This window comes from Ambystoma mexicanum, chromosome 8 (assembly GCF_040938575.1).
Source record: "Ambystoma mexicanum isolate Mex_15411 chromosome 8, UKY_AmexF1_1, whole genome shotgun sequence".
Taxonomy (NCBI): domain Eukaryota; kingdom Metazoa; phylum Chordata; class Amphibia; order Caudata; family Ambystomatidae; genus Ambystoma; species Ambystoma mexicanum.
Genome location: NC_090929.1, coordinates 214,821,632 through 214,842,239, shown reverse-complemented (window position 1 = coordinate 214,842,239; position 20,608 = coordinate 214,821,632). Strand labels below are relative to the sequence as shown.

Sequence of the window (20,608 nt, the reverse complement as noted above, 5' to 3'; positions counted from 1 at the left end):
TGATCAGTTCCCAAATGCTAATTTTTGTAAAAAATGTTTTATTTTTAATTTAAAAAAAAAAAAACAGTCATGCAGGATTCTTCATTGGTCTTTGTTAAAAGGGATATTTTGGCAGCACAATAGGAAGTCATGTAACTTCTATTTATACGTTTTGATATGGCATTTATAACGCGCGTATACAGTGTTTCAAGGCCCGACGAGGAAAAGGAGGGGGGAGGGGTATAGGGAGGACAGAACTATCTTACTAGGCAGAGGACATTGAGATTGCGCAAGGAGCAGGGGAGGGGGGGGGGGGGGTGCAATGCATAGGATAAAACAGTCAAAATAAATAAGAAAGAAATAAAAAGTGTGGCCAGCTGGTAGCAAGTGCAAGGATAAGTACAGACATCAGGCGTCAAGTGCTGATGGGGGGCTTTAGGGATTCAGAAACAGTCCCCAAGTCCAAGGGTTGCCAGGGGGGCAGTGCAGGTGTGCAACTGGAGGGTAGGTGACCTGGGCCCGAGATCAGAGGGTAGCCAGGTAACCAGTGCAGTTTCAGCCAGGAGATCAGCAGGGGCGAGGTGGAGAGAAAGCAGAAGCAAAGAGGCAAGTCTTGAGGTGCTTCCGGAACCACAAATGGTTCTCCTCAAGTTTGAGAGGCTGTTCCAGAAGGAGGCCCGAGCCGAAGAAAGATCTAGCACCAACTCGTTGCTTGGAGAAGCACCTGACTATGAGGGAGTTAGAGGCGGAGAAGAGAAGAGTTTGAGAAGGAAGAAAGAGTTGAAGATATTGATGCCCCAGAAGGCCTTGTGGACAATGCAGAGGGTTTTGAACTTAATCCTCGCAGCCACTGCAGAGATTCCAGTCCTGGAGAGATACGATCCCTGGGCTTGAGGCCTAGGACAGGTCTCGCAGCCCTGTTTTGGATGAGTTGCAGAGGGCAGAGAGTATAGACAGGCAGATTTAGAAAGAGGCTGTTGCAGTAGTACAGCCTAGAGAGAACCAGAGCTCTGGAGACAATGAGCTTCTGGGGGAAGGAGAGGAAAGGAACAATACCTCTGAGGAGGTGCAGCTGGTAGTGTGACCGACGTCAGAGATGCGTGGAGAAAAGGAGAGGGTGGAGTTGTAGATTACCCTGAAGTTTAGCCTCACAGGTGGGAGCCGGAAGATGGCCAAGACAGGCCGGCCAGAGAGTGACAGGAAAGGAGGGAGCCAATGAGGAGAATTGGTCTTACTGGCATTAAGGCAGAGATCATTGGCAGCACACCACTCCTCGATACCAGACAGACGGATGAGTGGAGAAGAGGAGGCAGAAGGGAGCCTGAAAATGAGTCAAGTGTCATCCACATAGCACTGAACGTTTGGGGAGATGGCGGCAATGCAGTGGGCAAGAAGTGTCAGGTATTGGTTGAATAGCCAGGGAGAGTGGTTAGACCCCCTGGGGAACACCACAGGTAGAGATAGAGGAAGGACCCAAGTTGGACCTGGGAGGGTCAATTGGAGAGAAAGGAAGTCAGCCAAGCCAGGGCCTGATCAGTGATACCCAGGTTATCACAGACGGTTGAGGAGGATGGCATGGTTGACTGTGTCAAAGGCAAAAGAGAGATCAACTAAGGAGGACACGGGGGTGTTGGAGTCAAGGGTGGAGAGCAGGTCTTCACGGATTCTCAGGAGAGCAGTTTCCGTGCTTCAGGCAGCTCTGAAGCCAGATCAATGGTCATGTAGATGGCCAACAGATTCAGTAAGTGGGAGATGGCCAGCTTTTCAGGAGTTTTTTCCAGGAAAGGAGTGAAGGAGATTGGGCGATAGTTAGCCGGGCAGGAAGGGCCAGCATAGGGTTTCTTAAGAGGGTGCACAGGGGAGTGCTTCCTGGGGTGAAGGGAAGACTCCAGTGCCAAAGGAGGGGTTTCAGAAGTCAGCCAGAGCAGGAGCCAGGGTGCCGATGTGGTCCTTGATGGTTTTGGAGGAACAGGGGTGAACCTGTTTTCACCAGACTTTCATAGATCGGACTGGTCTAGAAACCTTGTCTGGGGAAAACAGGGGAAAGGCATAGACGGAGGGAGGAGAGGTGGCCAAATGAGGAGAGGTGGCCAAAGAAGGGCCAGAGGAAGAGCAGGGAGGAGGGGGAGAAGAAGAAAGGTCAGGATGTCCTGAGTTTTAGAGATTAAATTAAAAGCCAGGGCCATGCAGAGGGGACAGGAGAAGTGCAGACTGCAGCAGGATTGGCCAGTTCCTTGCAGATTTTAAAGAGTTCGGCCTAGTTGTTAGATGCTGCAGAGACGCAAGCTTGGATGTGGGCTCTCTTCTTGGTGCGGAAAGAGACGGCATTTCCTTTGGAGAAGGTGGTAGGCCAGTTTGTCAGAGGGTGTACCGGAAGCACGCCATTTCCTCTCAACTATCTTGCACCTGTACGTTCCAATCTACTAGCGAGCCATAAAATGCACCTCTCACAATTCCACAAACCGAGCACACATATTCATGCTCGCCAAGTGTCAATCATCACTAGCCAGTGGCGAGTGCAAATGGAGCCCTGTTCGTATAACTATAATACTGTAAGTGATCACTAGACATTAACCGTGTATCCCAACTTTAAAAAAAACTAAAAAGTTACAATGTCACTACAATACAGGTGTACGGCCTGAAGTCTAGACCATTACAAAGTCAGCCAGAATCTCAGCACACAGGCATAGTTAAACCGTATTCCCCTCATATCCACTGTAGAGGCAAGGTCGCCTCACCATTAACATCTCCAAACAGGAGGCTGGTCCTCATCTCAGGGAATCTTCTGTTGCAGTCTCTCCCATTCTATATTTAACCATCAAAACATCCCTCTTGGGGTTCAGTCTCTCTGGTTCTGTACTGTAAGCAGCAGCTGGGGTGGCTCTTGCAAGCGAGGAGCAAGAACTGTGTTAGAGGAGGAGATGGGATGGAAGAAAAGGTGCATGGGGCAGGATCTACGGCCAACAGTGCTCACCCCACATGGAACCCAGATAACCAATATCACTTTGTATTGCTGCTAAATGCAGCTCACTCCCTGAAAAACAAGGTTTAAAAAAAAAAAGCATGCATGGTCAGATTTTAATATCAATTCAATTAAACAGCGCTTTAATGGGTTAACTTGGAGCTGGCAAATAACCAAATACAATTGCATTGATTTAATTCAAAGTATATGATAGCTTAAAAGGTTCTGACATTAAGAACAAAGACATACTTTTAGTACAGAGAGTTGGTTCAGACAAAGTCCTACTTCTGTGTTGACAGCCACTGTCCAGCTACTTTAATGTTAGTGGCCTTTATCAGATTTTGATTTTTTGTAATCGTGTCATCCTACATATACAGCCACATCTCCCCCTCTCAGCCCCACTTCACCAAGTGCCATGGAGGCTCCTTACCACACACACTCAACTGCATACCACTATCAATTGGGTACAAATATTGGAGGTAAATATGTTCTATATAAAGCGCTTTGGATAAAAGCGCTAAATAAATACATTATACCTCGAGCGCCAATTTCTAACACAGCAAGGGTCCCCAGACAGCTACAGACCTGCTCAGCCCTCCCTTTCCATGCATCTCTGAATGCCAAGAGGGAGAGTGAAAAGATGTGCGTGAGAAATTGCAAGAAGGCTTAACAAAGGGCTTAAAATGGAGCAGGGATAACGGTCTCCAAAAACTGATTCATGGCAGGGGTGCTGCTGAGATTCCGTCCTGTTCCCTCTAATAAGCATCTGAAGCTTGCATCACAAGTCTTAAGGTGTGCTTCAAGGCAGTGTGCACTAGCTGAGAACAGCGGAGGCCAAACAAATCAATGTACAAATTGTGAGAAAAAAAATGCATTTAGGGAAATGATGTGGTCTTCTGCACAAGCCTCATACATAAACGTGAGTATATATGGTTCGAATTTTGCAGCCATTTACTGTTTGGTCGAGTGTTGAATGAAATGAGCACCAAGCCCAGTGGGCTTTGTGAGAAACCAGAGGGCATCCTCACTTCTTTCTCACAAACGTCCTCCCCTCAGGCGGCCAGGGAAAGGCCATTGCTTTTGGATCCCAACCCTGGGGGTGGATATGAAGGGGGGAGTTCACCTGGGTAGAGCTACTGTGGGGAGAGGATGTCTGCAGGTGAGAAGTGGTATTTCCCCCCCCCCACCGCTTCCCTTTTCATGATTAACCTTCCCATCTGGAAGCTTTTATATGGTCATGTCAACAGCCCCCCTCTCCCTCCTTTCAGAATGACCAGTGGAAACTCCCTTATTATATACTTTTAAGACTGGGATGAAGAAGAGGAGACTAGGGGTAATGCACACTTCTAGTCAGTTTCACCACTATAGTACTGAGAAGAGGAAGATGCATATGAAGGATCAGGCACATCCAGCTAATTGGTGTAATGAGGATCAAGCAAACTACTCACACCTACAACCTGTTGGAATGCTACAGGTGCTTATAAGGAAGCCCAAGCAGCAAAGCAGGGAGAACCTGCCAAGAAAGAAGGTGGCAGCTGTCTGGCGAGGAGCAGGACCGGTAGAGAGGACAGTGTGTTGTTGCCAGGGAAGTGGTGCTGTGGCCTGATGTGGTCACGAGAGAACTAGAACATCAGCAATTACATGAGCCGCCCAACTGCTGCACAAAGGTTTCCAGACAGCAACCACAGCTCACTGGAGCTCCCAACCCCTACTCCGAGAGTGTAGAGAAGGACAGAAGGGCAAGAAACAGAGCTGCCCCGCTGAGTTCCAAACTAAAGAGATTATATGGAAATCATGTCATCTTGCAGCACAAGTGTAAAGTGAATGATCTGCTATTGGAGTGAAACTTGCTAAGAGGCATTGAGAGACAAAGTGAAAGCTGCCATGAATATTTATGAACTAAATGAAAAGCAAGTGTGAAAGAAAAGATGTTGCAAATAAGCGGGGTGAAAGCAAGGGGGTGGAAGAAGATCTACACCACAGAACAAGTTGAATGCAAGTACAAGCCAAAAGACTACCAATATACAAGTGATGGTCAAGCCCCAAGAACTGCCAAAGAGAAATCGCTGCACATGTTCTGGTGTGGGGGAGGGAAACCGGGGTTAAATCAAGGAGCGCTAAGAGCATTACAAAGTGCCAATGGTTATCGGTTGCTTGACCTGTAATGGGTGCACTGTGTGGTCCTACAACTGCGCTTAGATTGAGTGGCCCGACTTGGGAGTGTTGAAGTGAAAGAAAGCCTCAGTTTGAATTTATACGACTCAAAAATGAGTATAAAAAAGTGAAAGACAAAAATGGGCAAAAAAATCGAACTGCCTCGAACCGTGTTGAACTTGAGGAGGAGAACCATGAGGTATCCTGGAACTATTTTGAACTTGGGGGAAGGGTTAGGTGAAACAAGCCCAAGCTGAAAGAAGCTCAGAACTTTATTTTTAACAGTTTCTTTTGGTGCTGCCGGGCAAGTAACTCCCTTCTCGAGCTCTCAGCTCATCCACCTCCAACTCTCCGAATGTCAGTCGCTTTTCCAAGCAGAGAGTTGGGGGCAGATCCCTTTCTTCGGCTGGAGCCTCCCTCTGGAACAGCCTCCCTGCCTCTCTCAAACTTGAGCAAACCTAATCTGGTTCCGGAAACTACTAAGGCCTTATTCTTCCACTCCCCGGCTGATGACAAGTCCGTCCACGCACAGGTCACCTGGCCACCATCTGAACTTGGGCCCAGTTCCCTGCCTGTCCAGTTGAACCTTGCACTGCCTCTTGGCTCAATCAGCACTTGTGGTTTGTATCTCTAACCCCTACAGTCCCCTCTCTCTACACTTATGAGCCACCCATTGGCTGCACTCTGATTACCTGCACTTCTCTAACCCCCCGCCCTTGGCACTACTCCCCTTCCCTGTACGTGCGTTATCTGAATGACAAGGCCTAGAAAGAAAACAGTCCTCCCTCCGTTTCCCCCTCCTTGAAACACTTGTGTACAGGCACGTTATGAATGTCAGATCATATCAAGTATAGGGTTTGGACAGACAGATTTTTTTTTTTTAAGTTGAACTTACTGGCACACACTATCCTTTGTGGTATTACCCAAATTGTTCGTTTACAATTGTTCAAATTTAAAGGGTCACAATTGACCGAATATATATATATATATATATATATATATATATATATATATATATATATATATATATATATATATATATATATATATATATATATATATATATGGGTTTGTTTTGGGGGGTTTGGCGTTGGGTGGGGGGTTTCCCCCCACATATATGGTACAATTGACCTTCACAATTCGGTCAATTGTGAAAAGGTCAATTGTCATTCGAGCAGTTGTAAATCGAACAATTCGTATACAACCTCCTTTGTTACTTTAGGTAGGGAAACCCCACCTTACCATAGAGCAAGTTCGGCCTTGATACATCCTGGCATAAAATAAAGTCCTTTTTGTTAAGAAAGTAAACCCATTGTCTGTGTCTTGCTTGATGATGCCTTCACAGCTTTCAGGTTTGAATCATGAAATATTTCTCAAATATAAAAAAAACTAGTCTCTCAGGTTCATATGTTCTTTCATTGTATGAAATTCAGCCATGCATTCACATTGGTGCCATTTGTCTCTCTCCCTTTTCTAACAGAGATCTAAAAAAACAGTATAAAAAGAAATGGTGAATTGCTACTGATGGAATGTACTGAGTGAATGTTATTTAGCAATATTTTAAAACCTTAGCCAGAGAAATGTACAACATGCAGACTAGATGCAAACAAGACTACCTGAGACCATGCCAAGTGACCGCCGCCCCGGTCGCCCCCCACAAATTATATGTTCTCCGGGTTCTCAGGATATATTGTTTGGGGCTAGAAGGCACCCTTTAGTCCACACTCACAGCCTGAAAACAACCACCAACATGCACCTTCTGAAGCACGGCCAAGTATCCCCATACCTGCTGTGTGCCAAGTGGTCCCTGAAGTCAGCCGGTCCCTTTCCAGCAAGACCACGTTCTTGAGGCCAAGCTTCGCTAGATGGTAAGTCGTCTGGCATCCCAAGCTCCCCCCACCAATCACGACTACATCTGCTGATTTGGGGAGGGCCTTGGTTGGCCCCTTGGCTGGAGCACCCTCTTCTTTTAGGGTTTTGGTGTACGGCACGCTCTTCTCCGATGTTTGGCTGCCACTACTGCTGGAGTATCTGAGTGCAGGTGTCCTACCGGACACAGCTCTCCTAAGAGCCCAGCTCAGGGGGGACATCGTGGCCTGAAATGACAAAAATAAGGCCTATTATGAAAAACACAAATAAAAACCTGTATTAAAATCTATCTTACATATGCCAACATCTTTTTAAATTATGACATTTGAAAGGGTGTGCGTGGCTATGGAAAGACTTAATGCAAGAGTCCGATGCAGTGCAAATTACTCCAGGTCCTGATGCGGTTACAGAGGAGGCGGCTCAATGCAAGTCTCAACACTAGCCACAAACAGGTTGAACCTTCAACTATGTTTTACTAATGGCTTATTACTTGATGTCCCATCACTGCATAGATAAAAACTGTATCCAGTACAAGAAGGCTCCTGGCATGACAGCATTTTATTTTAAACTTAAATAAAGGCAAGGGTTGTAAATAGAACTGTACGAGATCCAGTTGCTACATTCAAGCAAAATTCAATATGTAAATTCTTCAAAAGGTATGTGCAGTGGGGCAGGGGAATGTGCGCCCCTTAGATCCCAATGGAGGGATTGATGTTGCAGCTAATCCATCTTCACAACCAAACCGCAAAGCTACAAGTATGTATAGCTCAAGCTTAGATTTTGTAGTTAGAATGAGTTTTGAAAGGAGCACCAAGCCCAGTGTCCATTATGCACCTAGTGACCGACGCGTACATCCATTTATCACAGCCACATTAGTCAAATATGAAGCTATCTAGTCATTGGCCGTGGCCCCCATGCATGTCTTTCGGGCCCAGTAGCCACTGTACACATGCACCCCAATCCTTCTCTTGTCACGCACCTACGCTCTGGAACTCGATCCTGTGTCGGCTCGGAATGCCCCCACAATTCTCCAATTTCACAAATCTCTCAAACATGGCTCTTAACACCCGACCAAGTACCAATTGCAATGGATGCACATACCAACGCACCGACCTCACAGTATCTTGCTACTGTTAAAAGATGGCAGCCCAAATGCTGGCTACCCACACTCTGTACAGTGCTCTGCTGCTCTCGGGCTACGTCTGCGCTTTAAACAATAAAAGCAATTCCATATCTTCAAATAGCACTTTGATGTTAAGCACGGCAGTCTGTAACCCCAACTGGTGTGATGTGTCCCCTTCCTCATTGGGGTATTTTGAAGGAGTACAATAGGATTTCACCAGTCTGTCCATCTTGGATCGCTAACTTTCCATAAGAATAAATTCTAACATGCTTATTATGGCTGAAATATATACTGAAAGTTATTATAAATTACATCGTAAAAAGCTACTATAATGAACACAGTTTGAAGCAAGCAATGACAACAGTTTGGGATTTTCTGTAGGGATGGGTAAGGCACTTGCCAGGCACCGCCACAGTGGTATTAACTGGCCACGGAAGGTAGCAGGTGCAATATTTTGCAAGTATCTGGACGTCTAATAGCAGTGCCTGGCAAATGCTTAATATTTAAACACAAGCTAAAACTGTTTTGCTGATGCTTGTTTTTAACAGGACTTTTTTTGATTTTGTAGACAAATCATTAACTGTCCAGAAGACTACTGTGAAAAAAAAAAAAAAACACTGGCAGGTACTTCAAGTGCAAAGTTTGATACCAAGGCTTGATTAAAGTGACCTCAAAGAGTTCCCATAAGGAGGAGTTTTGGGTAGGGAGGTGCAGGAACTGGGTGGGAATGGCCATAGGGATAAGCATGGCCAGTCAATGGATGGGCAAATAACCAAACACCTGAAAGCTGTCTGTCCCTCCTCATGTTCCATTTCTCCCTATCTGGCTAATGCAATAGTTTGGCTTGTGCCACCCAATTCCTCAAACTAAAAAAATAAATCATTTAATTTGTGCTTTCCAAAAAGCACAACCTTCCACCCAATTACAGTCTGCTTTTTTGCACAGGTCACACAGCTATCAGCAACACATTTGATGCCTAGTTATTTAGTTAAGTATCCAACAGGCCCATCTAGGTAGAAACCAACTGTGTGATGAAAAGACGTGCTCTGCAGGAGTAGAAGTACAAGTAGTGGCTAAGTGGCAAGTAGTAGCTAATCCGGCTACTCAGCCCTCACACTTCTACAAACCAACAGGGATCCTAATCATGAAGATAAAACCGACAGTCAAGGGATATCTCCTTTGACTTTTGTGGCAACGCGAGCAGAGGAAAGGCTACACTCTTAGAAAGGGATGTAAACGTGAGATTCCTACTATCGCAACAGTACAAAAGTTAAAAAAATAAAAAATCCAAAATGTTCTATAAAAATATAGAAATATGATGCACAATGTAATTAAACTAATCAACTCAAAAAGCCAACAATTTATAAAAAAAAAAAAAAAAAAAAAAAAAAAAAAAAAAAAAAGCAGGACAGGCATGTGTAAGCACTCTGTATAAATCAGCAGGGCAGGAAAAAGCAATAATTGCAGCAATGTCACAAAGCAGGCGTTCTTCATGAAGGGTTTTTAACCATTCATGACTGCCCCAAAAATTCTCCAGGTGGCTTTGAAAAGTACCCAATTAAAGTCCTTGGATGTCTGATGACCTAGGCTTCAAAGTGCAGAGCTTTCAGGTCCAACTGGGTTCAAAGGCAGGGAGTCGTGTCGATGCTTTTGTGTTGGGTTCAACCTTGGGCTCCTTTCAGTTCTACCGTGGCAGGGAGTGATGCAGTTCGATGGATCACCAGGAGTGGTCCGACGATTGCACATGGGTGAAAACAAGGAGCGTCGCTGGTTCAGGTCGATGAGCAACACGATACATCACTTTTAAGTCTAAGTTCGATGCAAAATCTTGGTTCAACGATATGGCGGTTCCCGGTCATCCACACGGTGCAATGGTCCATCACCATACTGAAATCATTAGGGCTTCTTCTTACAGTTTACCATGCCAAGAGACTGACAGATCCATAGTATTTTAAAATCAGGAGGTGCAAAAGTTGCTGCCGCCTCTTCCTGCAGGAGCCGTGTGCTCCAGTAGCTGCTAAAAGGGTAGGTGTGACCCTTGAACCTGCTTTGAGCCACTGCTGCAGCTCTGTCAGAAGAGTGATGCAAAGGGGCATATATTGACATGATGCTTTTGCCATGGAGTTTAATGAAGGGTGGATGGGTGGGCCTGGTTAGCCACATTTAAACCATTTACTTGTGCTACGGAACTGAGGGCGAGGTGGTTGGGGGGTGGAGGGGTGGGGGGTGGGTTCCTTGCAGAGGGAAATCTGTCACTGTGGTGTGCCGCCCCATGTCAGCAACGCTATTTGTTAGTTGCACTTTTGTACAGTGCATCAGGTGATCTACAATTGGCCCACTCCCGTTTGTGCGATTGATCATTAACCCCAATGGGAGCACGTAGCATGTTGCGCTAGGCTACTTAAGTCCACCATCCAGTGCACTTGCGCGATCTGCATGACACCTGGCCTAGTAGAATCGTTGTCCGTCATCCCTCTGTTTCCCCCTCCCTTGCCTCGTCACGCCTTGAAACACCTGTGTATAGGCGCGTTATAAAAGCCATATCACATCACTAATGTTACCTAGGTTAAACCACAAGTGTGCATATAAAAAAAGTGTTGATTTATTTAAATTGGTATTTTTTTTTTTTAAATCAACGTCCTACAAACTAGCTCAGTATAACTGAAAGCAATAAAATGCACGCCGATGAGTGTTGGGAACCAGCTGCCTCACAAAAACAGCTACTAAAAAGTATACACAGTAATCATGCTACAACAGAACAAAAAAGTACAGTAATGCGGGCCAATTCCAAGGAGGCGGGGCGGCCGCCTATGGTGAGAACATGCAGGTGCATCACACCACACGTCAACAAATGATGGACACCCATTTCAGCTGGGGCGGGGAGGGTTCAAATGTTATTAGCCGTTCACGCACAAATGATTTTGAAAACGAATTTAAAAAAGAAATAAATAAAATCTCCCCACTACCGGCGAGTAGCTATTAGGACGCATAGCCAGAGAAAGTACGGCAGCACTGCGAGTGGTGCAGAGCTTGTGAATGGAGATGGGAGCATTTTCAGTACAAATTGTATTTAAGAGTAAGTATAATTGGAAGAGAACAGGACAGAAGTAGAAAAAAAAGCATCAGCATATCGACAAGACATTAGCAACAATATCACATCATACTTCAATGTAAGGAATAAAACTGGGGGTTAAAATCATTCTGATGTCAGGCCCCCAACATATAAAAAAGGGATGTAATTAAATTAAAATATTGTGTACGCTTAATTATGGGAGACCAGTCTCCAAGCAAGGCACTGGGGTTCAGGGACGTCATTGCACCAAAATGCCAGGGGTACTGGAAGTGACATCCCACGACCCTGGACCTCTGATGACATCACATGAAGTGATGTTATTTAACCCTACTCCGAAGTGTCATCATGGAAAATGATGCAACAGAACCTTTCACCCCTTGACAAAACAGGAAACGTCATCACATAGCATTGTTCCTATGTACACTACGATAAATATGGTTACAATATCACTGTTATGTACATTTCATACATGATATTGTGAATGCAAGCAGACGTTCTTTATATAGAACAAATATGCATACAATATCACCCAACCTGTGTTTGTACTCCTTTATAGACCTCAGAAGGATGAAAGCCTGAGTTGGCTTGGCCGGGGTTCGAACATGCAACCAGCAGATCACACACATCGCAGCAGCGAGTGCTGAACCCACTGAGCTACCTTACTGGCTATAGCGGCCTTACTGGCTGTAGTTAAATGAGCAATTACATTTCTCGATGTTCTCAAAGTCAGAAAGCAAATTACACTCTGTAGTGGATACCAATAAACTGGTACCTGAGATCTAACAGCAGGTCGGTTCATCTGCAGGTCTGGTGCAAAGTTGGCCCCATGTCAATCCTGCATGGATCTACTTTTCAGGCTTCAGAGGTTGGCAAAATACATACCACTGGGATGGTTCATAACTGTGCATTAAAGAATTTAGAGTAGCGCAGGGAGAGCAGTGCACTCACACGGCATCCCTTTACCTTATACATGAAACAAACCTTCTGAACAGCATGCCAGAGAGATAGGAAAGAGACATTACAACAAAGCATTAATTGTGGCACAATAATGTGCTATGGTCAAACATTTCTACACTGTACATAAGCTTTTAGGCACAAGAATTTTGTCAAGTGACCAAGATGTGATTATCATAACGGACAGGGAGACCCCTGAAGGGTACCTAAAATTAACCTTTAATGAGTCTAGCAATTATTGTATAGAATTCCCGAAAGACTATGTTATTGTTATTCCTTCTTACTTAGGGCCACTGCTCAAAGTGTTACACTTGTTGAACTCCCTGTTTTTTGTTTGTTTATTTTATTTTTTATTTTTTTATTTTTTAGAGGCTTAAACAAGAAAGCCAGCCACTCCAGAATCAAAGAGCCACATGGCGCTGGCCAGAGGTCAGGAGCTTTATTACGATTATTATTTAAGGGGTAGCATGGGAGACATCAGGTGTCGCAGTTGCAACACCTGGTGACCCCCAAATTACGTCCTAGCCAGGATTCGACCCTGTGTTGCTCTGCGTCGTCGTACTTTCAAGACAAACATGTCGCCCCGAGCTATCATCCCGGCCCTAGTAGCAATCAGGGGTAGACTGCCCTATAGGGAACTCTGGCCAATTTTGGCCTCTGCGCCCTGCTCCCTTGTGGGGTAACCCATTGCATTTCCCCCCATTTTCTCACATCAAAAGGGTTGGGCCTGCTGAATAATATGGGGCCACTTGGATATTTCCAGGGCCTCTTTTGGTTCCCAGTCCTGGTACCAATGGTCAAATGATAAATCTGAAAGGAACCAGAATATACATTTATGTGAGGAAATGGAATCATGTGGATATTCCCAATTGTGAAAGTACAGCACTTCGGCTATAGCGGAGTAAAGGGCCATATTTCTGCGACTAAAACAAGGGCGTACATAACGGGTTGCTAGTGAAAGGCTACACATGGGAATAATGGCGACACAATGTTTACGGTTGCTGCAATCAGTTCCATCTTTCACTATTATCCCCACTTTGCCTGAGCACAGATGCTAGGACTCAATATCTGGCAAGATGCATAAATATTAATGTGAAATCATTAAGATGGAACCTGCCATAGCGGATCTCAGAAGCTCTTCGGTTGTGGCGCCATGAGTTTATAGTATGTTGTTACTAAGCAGAAGGGTGTACAGTCAAATCTGGAGATTCATATGGACATTTCTACACAGTGTGCATTTAAAGCCTGAAACCACATCGAACTGTGGAACATCCCGGGCTATCATCACTGCTTCCATAGGGGGAGCCCTTTCCCCAGGAGCCCAGAGTGGCGGGGCCGCTACCAGATAGTCTCCCTAGGGGTGGTACTCAGTGGGTGGATCTCATGGGAGGGGGACCAGCGACAGCCATATCGGTAGAAGGCAGTATACGTGCCAATCACCTGAGCCTAGACACCCTTAGCAACAGCCCCTTCCCTAATAAGGTTATAAGTTATTGTCACCCTAACATTCCCCTAGTAATTACTGGGACAAGGAAGAATAGGAGTTACCCAAGTGAAGATCCCTTTTCTAATACTAAGACTGACCCACAAGGAAGCCAGAAGAACAGTACTGCAACAAGGGAGAAGCACAGATGCAGGATCCTTTGAAAACCACAAGGAATGGTATAGTGTTTACTGGCTTCCGATTGGTCCATCTAGTGTAGCAATAGAGGAGGGAAACCAGAAGTGTTGTCAAGCCCTCCCTGGAGGAGCAAGGAGCAGGGAAGTTAAGCTACAGGATAAGGGGCTGTGGACCAGAGGCTCTGCGAGAGGGGGTGAATATTTGCATGCTGGCAAAGTGCTAAGAACTGGGGGAAGCTCAGCAGAATCCCTTTTTAAAAAGGCCTGACAAAGTAGAGTCCTCCCTGGAGGACCAGGAGGCAGATTCTCCCTAGAGGAACCAGGAGCTGGCTGAAGGCTTGTCGCACAGAATGGTGCCAAGGGAGGGGGTGGGGGGGTTCAAGGGGGGAACGGATAGCACTTCGCTGAACACGCAGTGTTCAAAGATGTCATGGTTGGAGGTCCAGGACCAACCGGGAGTGGGTCCATGCAGTTGGAGCAAGAGACCGGAGCCAAGAGGGACCAGACCTGGAAACATGATGAGGAGAGTGCAGGAAGCTTTGCAGAAGCCCATAGCAAGCAGAGGCAATCCTACGAAGCCACCAAAGCAAGTCTGAAATGCCAGAAAAAAGGTACCTGGGTCACCATAGCAGGTGGTAGTCATTACAGAGAACATAGGAGGCACTCCAGGAAAGGTCGAGGAACCCCTTCGCCCTGGTACCAGTACTTGGTGAAATATACAAATGGGACATAGGAGAAGCAGTGACTACCCCTATATAACACCCCTCTCTTAGAATCCCCCTGACCCAAGAAGTAGTTCTGTTTTGCAAGTTTAAAAGGTTTATTTGAGAAATATATATATATATATATATCACACTTTATAATAAATTAATATCTGATAGTACACTTAGACATATGATGTTGATCAACAATGGGTAATCTGGCACTAGCACACTTCTCTACAATCAATGAGGAGTTAGTATAGGATGGATAAAGTAGCAAAAATACTTTTATGATTTCAAGGGAAAAGCAATGAGGAATAACATGCAGTACAGAAATACTTGATATGATTTTAGCAAAAGATAAGATAATCACTTTTTCTCTGGCAATTCACTCCCCTATGCAATGTAAGAAATGGAAGGAGATGGAAAGAGGAGCACACAGTTCTCAGGAATGCAACCAAATACAATACGAAATTCAGTTCCCTCCCCCCCCAGCAAGCTTAGAGGAAACAGGTAGAAGTTTGAAACACAGGCCCAAAATGCTTTGAATGTGATGACAATGAAGTGAGAAATGTGCTAAAAATGCTTTTAATTCCCTTTAGGAGGTTCAGGGTGAGTGAGAGATACTTGGGATGAGCTCAGGTTCACTTTAGCAATGATTCAGGGATGGTTATTAAGAGAAACAATTTTTTAGCAAAGGAAAGCAAAAAGCTGCGATTACGGCAAAGTTATAGGTTCATTGGAAAGCTTAGATTCTAAGCTTTCAGATGAAAGTTAAATTCCGTTCCTAGCCCAAACGGTTCCAGAGATACGGACGATTAAATAAAGGGAGATTTTCGGATTTCAAGTAAAACTCAAAATGACAGGTGACAGCTTGCAGCTGCAGAATTGACAGGTGACAGTTGTGCAGCTTTAAAAATGACAGATGATACGATTTATAGGAGGCAGTTCTACTTAGTTAAAATAATCTAATCCAAACTATTTTAACCTAAGAGATTGGTTCTGCACATTTCTGCTAGGTACTCACAATATAAATTTGAAATAGGCCTCGCCACGGATCTGGTCAGGTTTTGGACTGGACTCCGGTTCTGGTCTCGGCACTTCACAGTGATCTGGGTAAGCTCTCTGGTTCTGGTTCTGCTCACAGCGGTCTGGGTCATTCTGGATCTCTGGTCTGGTCTCTGGCAATTGTGCTTGGCAAAAGAATTCAAACAGCTCGCCCGGCTGTGGAATAGCAAATGATTTTAAGGTTGCTGAGAAGAGTTCTCAGTTTGTCGGTTTAGGCCCTTGCTTTAAGTTCTGAAGTAAAGTTCTGGTCTTTGGAGATTGATGGATTTGAAGTCTGGATCTCTGGATGTGAAGTTGTTGGTCAGCATGCTCCGCAGTAAATGGAATTGAATGCCTCTACCTGTCCCAGCAGTCTCTTTTTATGTGTTTTGGAAAGTGGGTGTGTGCGTTGGTCATAACTAAACCTGCCCCTCACTTATCATTGGCCAATTCCTCCTCTCTCCCTTGATTGGGGGAAGGAAAGGTGAGTCAGAGTGATGCTGTAGGTTTTATGGTCAGAGGAACCTCCCCTTCTCAGATTGCACACAAATCTATTTCTGACCCAAATACATATTTATCTATGCACCATTTTTCTAATATTATAGGTCCAGTTAACATTTTCTGTAGCACCAAACCATCCGATCCCTGTCTTTGTACGATGTCGTGTCCACTGATGACAGAATTCTCCCCTTTTCATCCAGATAACGACCTCTAAACCTTTCCAGATTTTACACAAATGTGCACCAGGGATATGGGTTACAGATGATAAAGTGTCAGATTTTTAACATGCATACATTTGGAGTGAGACCCTATTTTCCGCTAGCAACCCCCCAGAATACACCACAGGGTCCTAACGCCTCTTAAAATGTTGACAGAAAAATCACAAAAATAATGATATTACTTATATAATTCTGACAAGTCCGCACTATGAGTTATCTATCTTTTTAAAATTATGCTCTGGTCAAAAAAAGGGGTGTGGCTTCCCACATCACAGGGTGGAATAACTGGTTTATCCACTTCCCCCAAGCTCAGCTGCTAGCAGAGGCACTGCCCCTCCCAGTTTTCCCTAAGAGGAAGCCACTTTTATGACGCCCCAATATAACATTTGCCCGAGTCCAGGACAGGCCTTTGTTCAACTCCCTGTAGTCCCCAGCTGCCACTCCCCTTTCAATCAACAGGGCCATGTGACCTCAGGATGCAGCCAGGCCTGGCAGGGAACAAAGCTGTTGATCCAACTCCTGTCGGGGGTAGTTGTCAGGCAGAATCCAGTTTCATTAAGCCAGGTTTCAGCTAAATGTCACTTTTTGTTCCCAGTTTTCTACATTCAAATCAAACTGACAATTTTTACCTATACATTAATTACTTCCTTCAAGTCATTTCAGAATATAGTTTTACATTGTATCCCCCTCTTAGCAAGTCTTTCCTCGGTCTGGTTTTGTTTCATTTGTTCAGTTTTACACAAAAGTCTGGTGGTTTTAAAATGCCGGCTTTCTGATAGTGGTGAGTACTGGTAATGCAACCATTTTTGGGATTAAGAAAATGAATTCCCCACAGTTCTGAGTTGCTTTTTTGGCAATCAGCATTGCCATTCCCAATGGTTTGAGGCTACTGTGTGTGTAGCCCACTGGTGGTTTTAGGCAGTGCCCTCCTGTGCTCACAACATAGGCAAAAATGGGTGGCAGCCTATTCTTCATGTTTTCCCTGTGCACTCTCTGGGGAGTTCTGGCCATCATGATGTTTTCCATGCCAGTACTGCACAGTTTTATTGTAGGGCTTGGATGCATGGGTAAAAACATCCCACACTACGACATGAGATAAACCCAAGAGGGGTCTGGGATCCATATGAGACAGGCAAAGCCCCACAAGTACAGTGCATTAGGTTCTGGGACCCAGAGGATTTTGGGGAAGCCCAGCAAGAAAAATACAGAAGGGTCAAGGACACAGTATCACTTAAAGAAGCATGTAAACAAGGGGCTGACACCCACTACAGGTTGGTGAAACCCCAAGACAGCAACAAGGGGTCGGGAACCACATGAAAGAGAAGGAAGATACGAAGCAAGTCTGAATGATCCCAAGATATCCCAGAGGGTTCCGAGACCCACACAAGAGAGCGTGAAAATCACCCTTCTGGATCAAGAAAACACCAGTTTTCCTTAGTTAATATAGAGTGTAAGGGACGGAAATAGGTTTGGATTGGACAAAGGACAGTGGACACCATGTTATCAGTCATCCTGAGAGAGCCCTTAATATTTTTGTTGAGCTAGGGACCCTGTCCACCCCTCCACCCCCCTTTAGAAATGGGGCTAATAAAAGGCTTTGCCAAAATATATTCCACCTTTGTGTCAGTCATACCTGTGCACCCTTACAGAAACCATAAAGATCTTATATTGAATATGGACTGTGCCGGCTTGAATTTGTGATACAGTGATCGTGAGAGGAGTAGAAGATCTTCAGCTATTGGTGAATAGACAAACCTTCCCATATGAAGGCAGCAATAGGCAGCCACAATATGGAGTCTTAATCAGGTCTGTAAGTCACAGTGCCTGCCAAACTGCACATGAAGCAAAGCATGTTGCACCAAGCAATTTCATTTACATTCAGAGCTTTTAATTGTTGGTGATCACTTCAATGCCTATTGCAATAAGGAGGCTTAACAATTGTGAACTAGGGCCAGGGATGGTCTTTAGTTTGCCAGTGGAGACAGTGAACCAGGTAGGGTTAGTCTCGATGTTACACTTTACTCATGGTTTCCAAGATGACCATCTAGTATTTTTGGGAGATGGACACAGGAGTAAAGCAGGAGTTGTGGGGCACCATGTTCATTAGAGCAAAGTCAGCAGGTTTCATGAGCCATCAGTTTGCATCCAATCAGTTTGCAGGGGTCCACTGAAGACCTGATCCATTCAAGTGTTTGTGTTAAGCCCACCGGCGTGCCAGTTGATCCTTTCTGCCCAAGAGGAAGGCTGACAGAACCCTGACAAACCCAAAACGGGCAAGTCAGGCATCCAAGTGTTATCAGAAATGTTAATGCAAGAGGAGTGTGGTGGCCTGCGCAGACTAACCCCGTAAGATTGTCCCCCCACGACCGTAACAGAAGGTGTCTCTAAATCAGACACCAGATGTTAGGCAACCATTCCTAAACTATTCCTGAACCCGCTTAGAGAACAACTAGCTGGTATCTACCACCTCAAAAAAGAAATTATTAATAATACAGACACATCCAAGGATGTATCATGGTCGAAGTTCCAAAACCCAGAGTAGATTCTGGAATGTCTACCAGGGGTTCAGAGAAAGCTGCATTATGGGGAAATCCTAGCACATTAACAGTCCGCTTAGACAGAAGCCCAACTTAGCTGGTCAAGCTTTGACATCCATGCAGAGCTTGCTAACGCAGGTTCGAATCCCAGCAGGACCAAACTCAGCCTTTCATCCTTCCGAGGTAGATAAATTTGCACCACACTCCTTGGGTAATAATAAGCAACGCTCAGATACCCGAGGGATCGTAGCGCTATATAATGCCAAATTATTATTTTTTATTATTATTCCAACCCCCCTCCCGACCACAATATCAGTGCTTCTAAAACATAACCTTTCTTACTATCCTGCAGTTGCAGCTTTTAAATGAGAAATGCTTCCATGCAATTTCACACACACACAAAAAACAGTTTCTTGCAGGGGGGGACAGCAAGGAGGCAAGGGAGGCACAAAACACCAGATAAACACCAGCTGCTGCACGGGAAGCGAAATTGGAAGAACGCCATAAAAGGCAGAAAACATTGTAAAGACTTCCTCCTGCTTGCCTGGATTAGTAAAAGCGATTATCCAACCGATTTGAAAATGCGATATACAGCATATTCAGAGGAAAGTTGAAGGCTCTAAAAAAGAAGAGGCAAAGACTCACAGACTGGGCACTGAAGAGAGTTTGCAGAGGAAGCTGCAGAGCAGAGATGGGGAGCCCCTTGAACCTAGAAGAGGGTGTGATCCAGAGATGGGTGTGGGGGAGGGGTGTAAAAGAGCTCCTGGTGATGCATGAACCAGATGGTGCCAGAAGAAAACATGTAAAAGTGATTGATACCTGGAAGATGGAGGTGTGTGCACCAGAGTTCGAGTCCCTTAATAATGGAGGAAGGAACATAAAAGGGAGCCTAAAAAACAGGAGGAAGCTTTAAATCCCAGAGAGGACTTTTGGTCTCTGAGGAGAAGGACTGAGTGTTAAAAAGCCCCAATCAGGAATGTATGTCTTCTTGTGGTCCTTGATATGTAAACCCGATTTCATTGGCCAAGTTCCCCCAAGAATGTCTGTGTTACAGCTGAAGACGGGGGGGGGGGGGGCAGGGGGGAGAAACGCACTGAGATGTGGCCCTCGTTACACCCATCCGACTCTCAGCCCCGAGACAGAAACGTACATCGCTTCTAGGCCCTTCCTCCCAATCACTGATGTTTTGCAGGTGCGAAAAGCGCTACCCAGACAACCGTTCAGACCATACCCAGATGACGCCCAGACGACAGTATTGATACAGAGATACAGATGTCATCAATTGAGCAAGTTAACTGACGTTAGACATTAAGGACAGCCATCTCTGCACAAAGTTACGCAGACATTTAGCTTTATTGCGGATAGACACAAAGAATATGCTTATGACTCACATAGTTAGAGGAATGACACACTTACAACCTTTTGCTATGCGGTAACCGCAAGATGCATAAGACTACATATGAAATGCTTCAACGCATCTAACGTGGGTAGCCATGCGAATAAAGATGGAAGCCATAGATGCATTGGAGGGAATGGGAAAAGCAGGAGGAACACAATCACACACAAAGGCGGACAAGTGGATTCTGCTAAAGTATGCAGACCCGGTTTCCAGCGTGAACACCGTGCATAGCTCGCCAAGGAAATGGAGGAGAGGAGAGTTTCAAGTTAACAAAGGACACCTGCAGGGAACACAGGCCAAACATCCTCATAATTGCAAGGAAGAGTAATCCATTTTGTGTTCTTTACACAAAGGATCTGGGCCTTCAAGACAGAGCCTATTCATTCAAGCCAGACTCCGGTGCCTGTTCCCATCGAAACCGACAGGAGGATACAATTTATAAAGTTACAAAGCCACATTTTCAGTCTCAAG

At 45.1% G+C, this 20,608-nt stretch overlaps 1 protein-coding gene across 5 annotated transcripts in view; it reads right to left on the bottom strand.

Annotated features, from left to right (window-relative positions):
- Positions 1 to 20,608, bottom strand: part of SARDH (sarcosine dehydrogenase) — a 1,294,294-nt gene that overhangs the window by 1,214,544 nt on the left and 59,142 nt on the right. For 4 of the 5 annotated variants that reach the window (XM_069609627.1, XM_069609628.1, XM_069609625.1 and 1 more), the window contains exon 2: positions 6,882 to 7,191. In XM_069609627.1, coding sequence (XP_069465728.1) covers positions 6,882 to 7,191 — 310 coding nt within the window. Of the gene's footprint in view, positions 1 to 6,881; positions 7,192 to 9,641; positions 9,961 to 20,608 lie in introns of those variants that run through there. The other variant, XM_069609626.1, reaches the window with a different exon arrangement.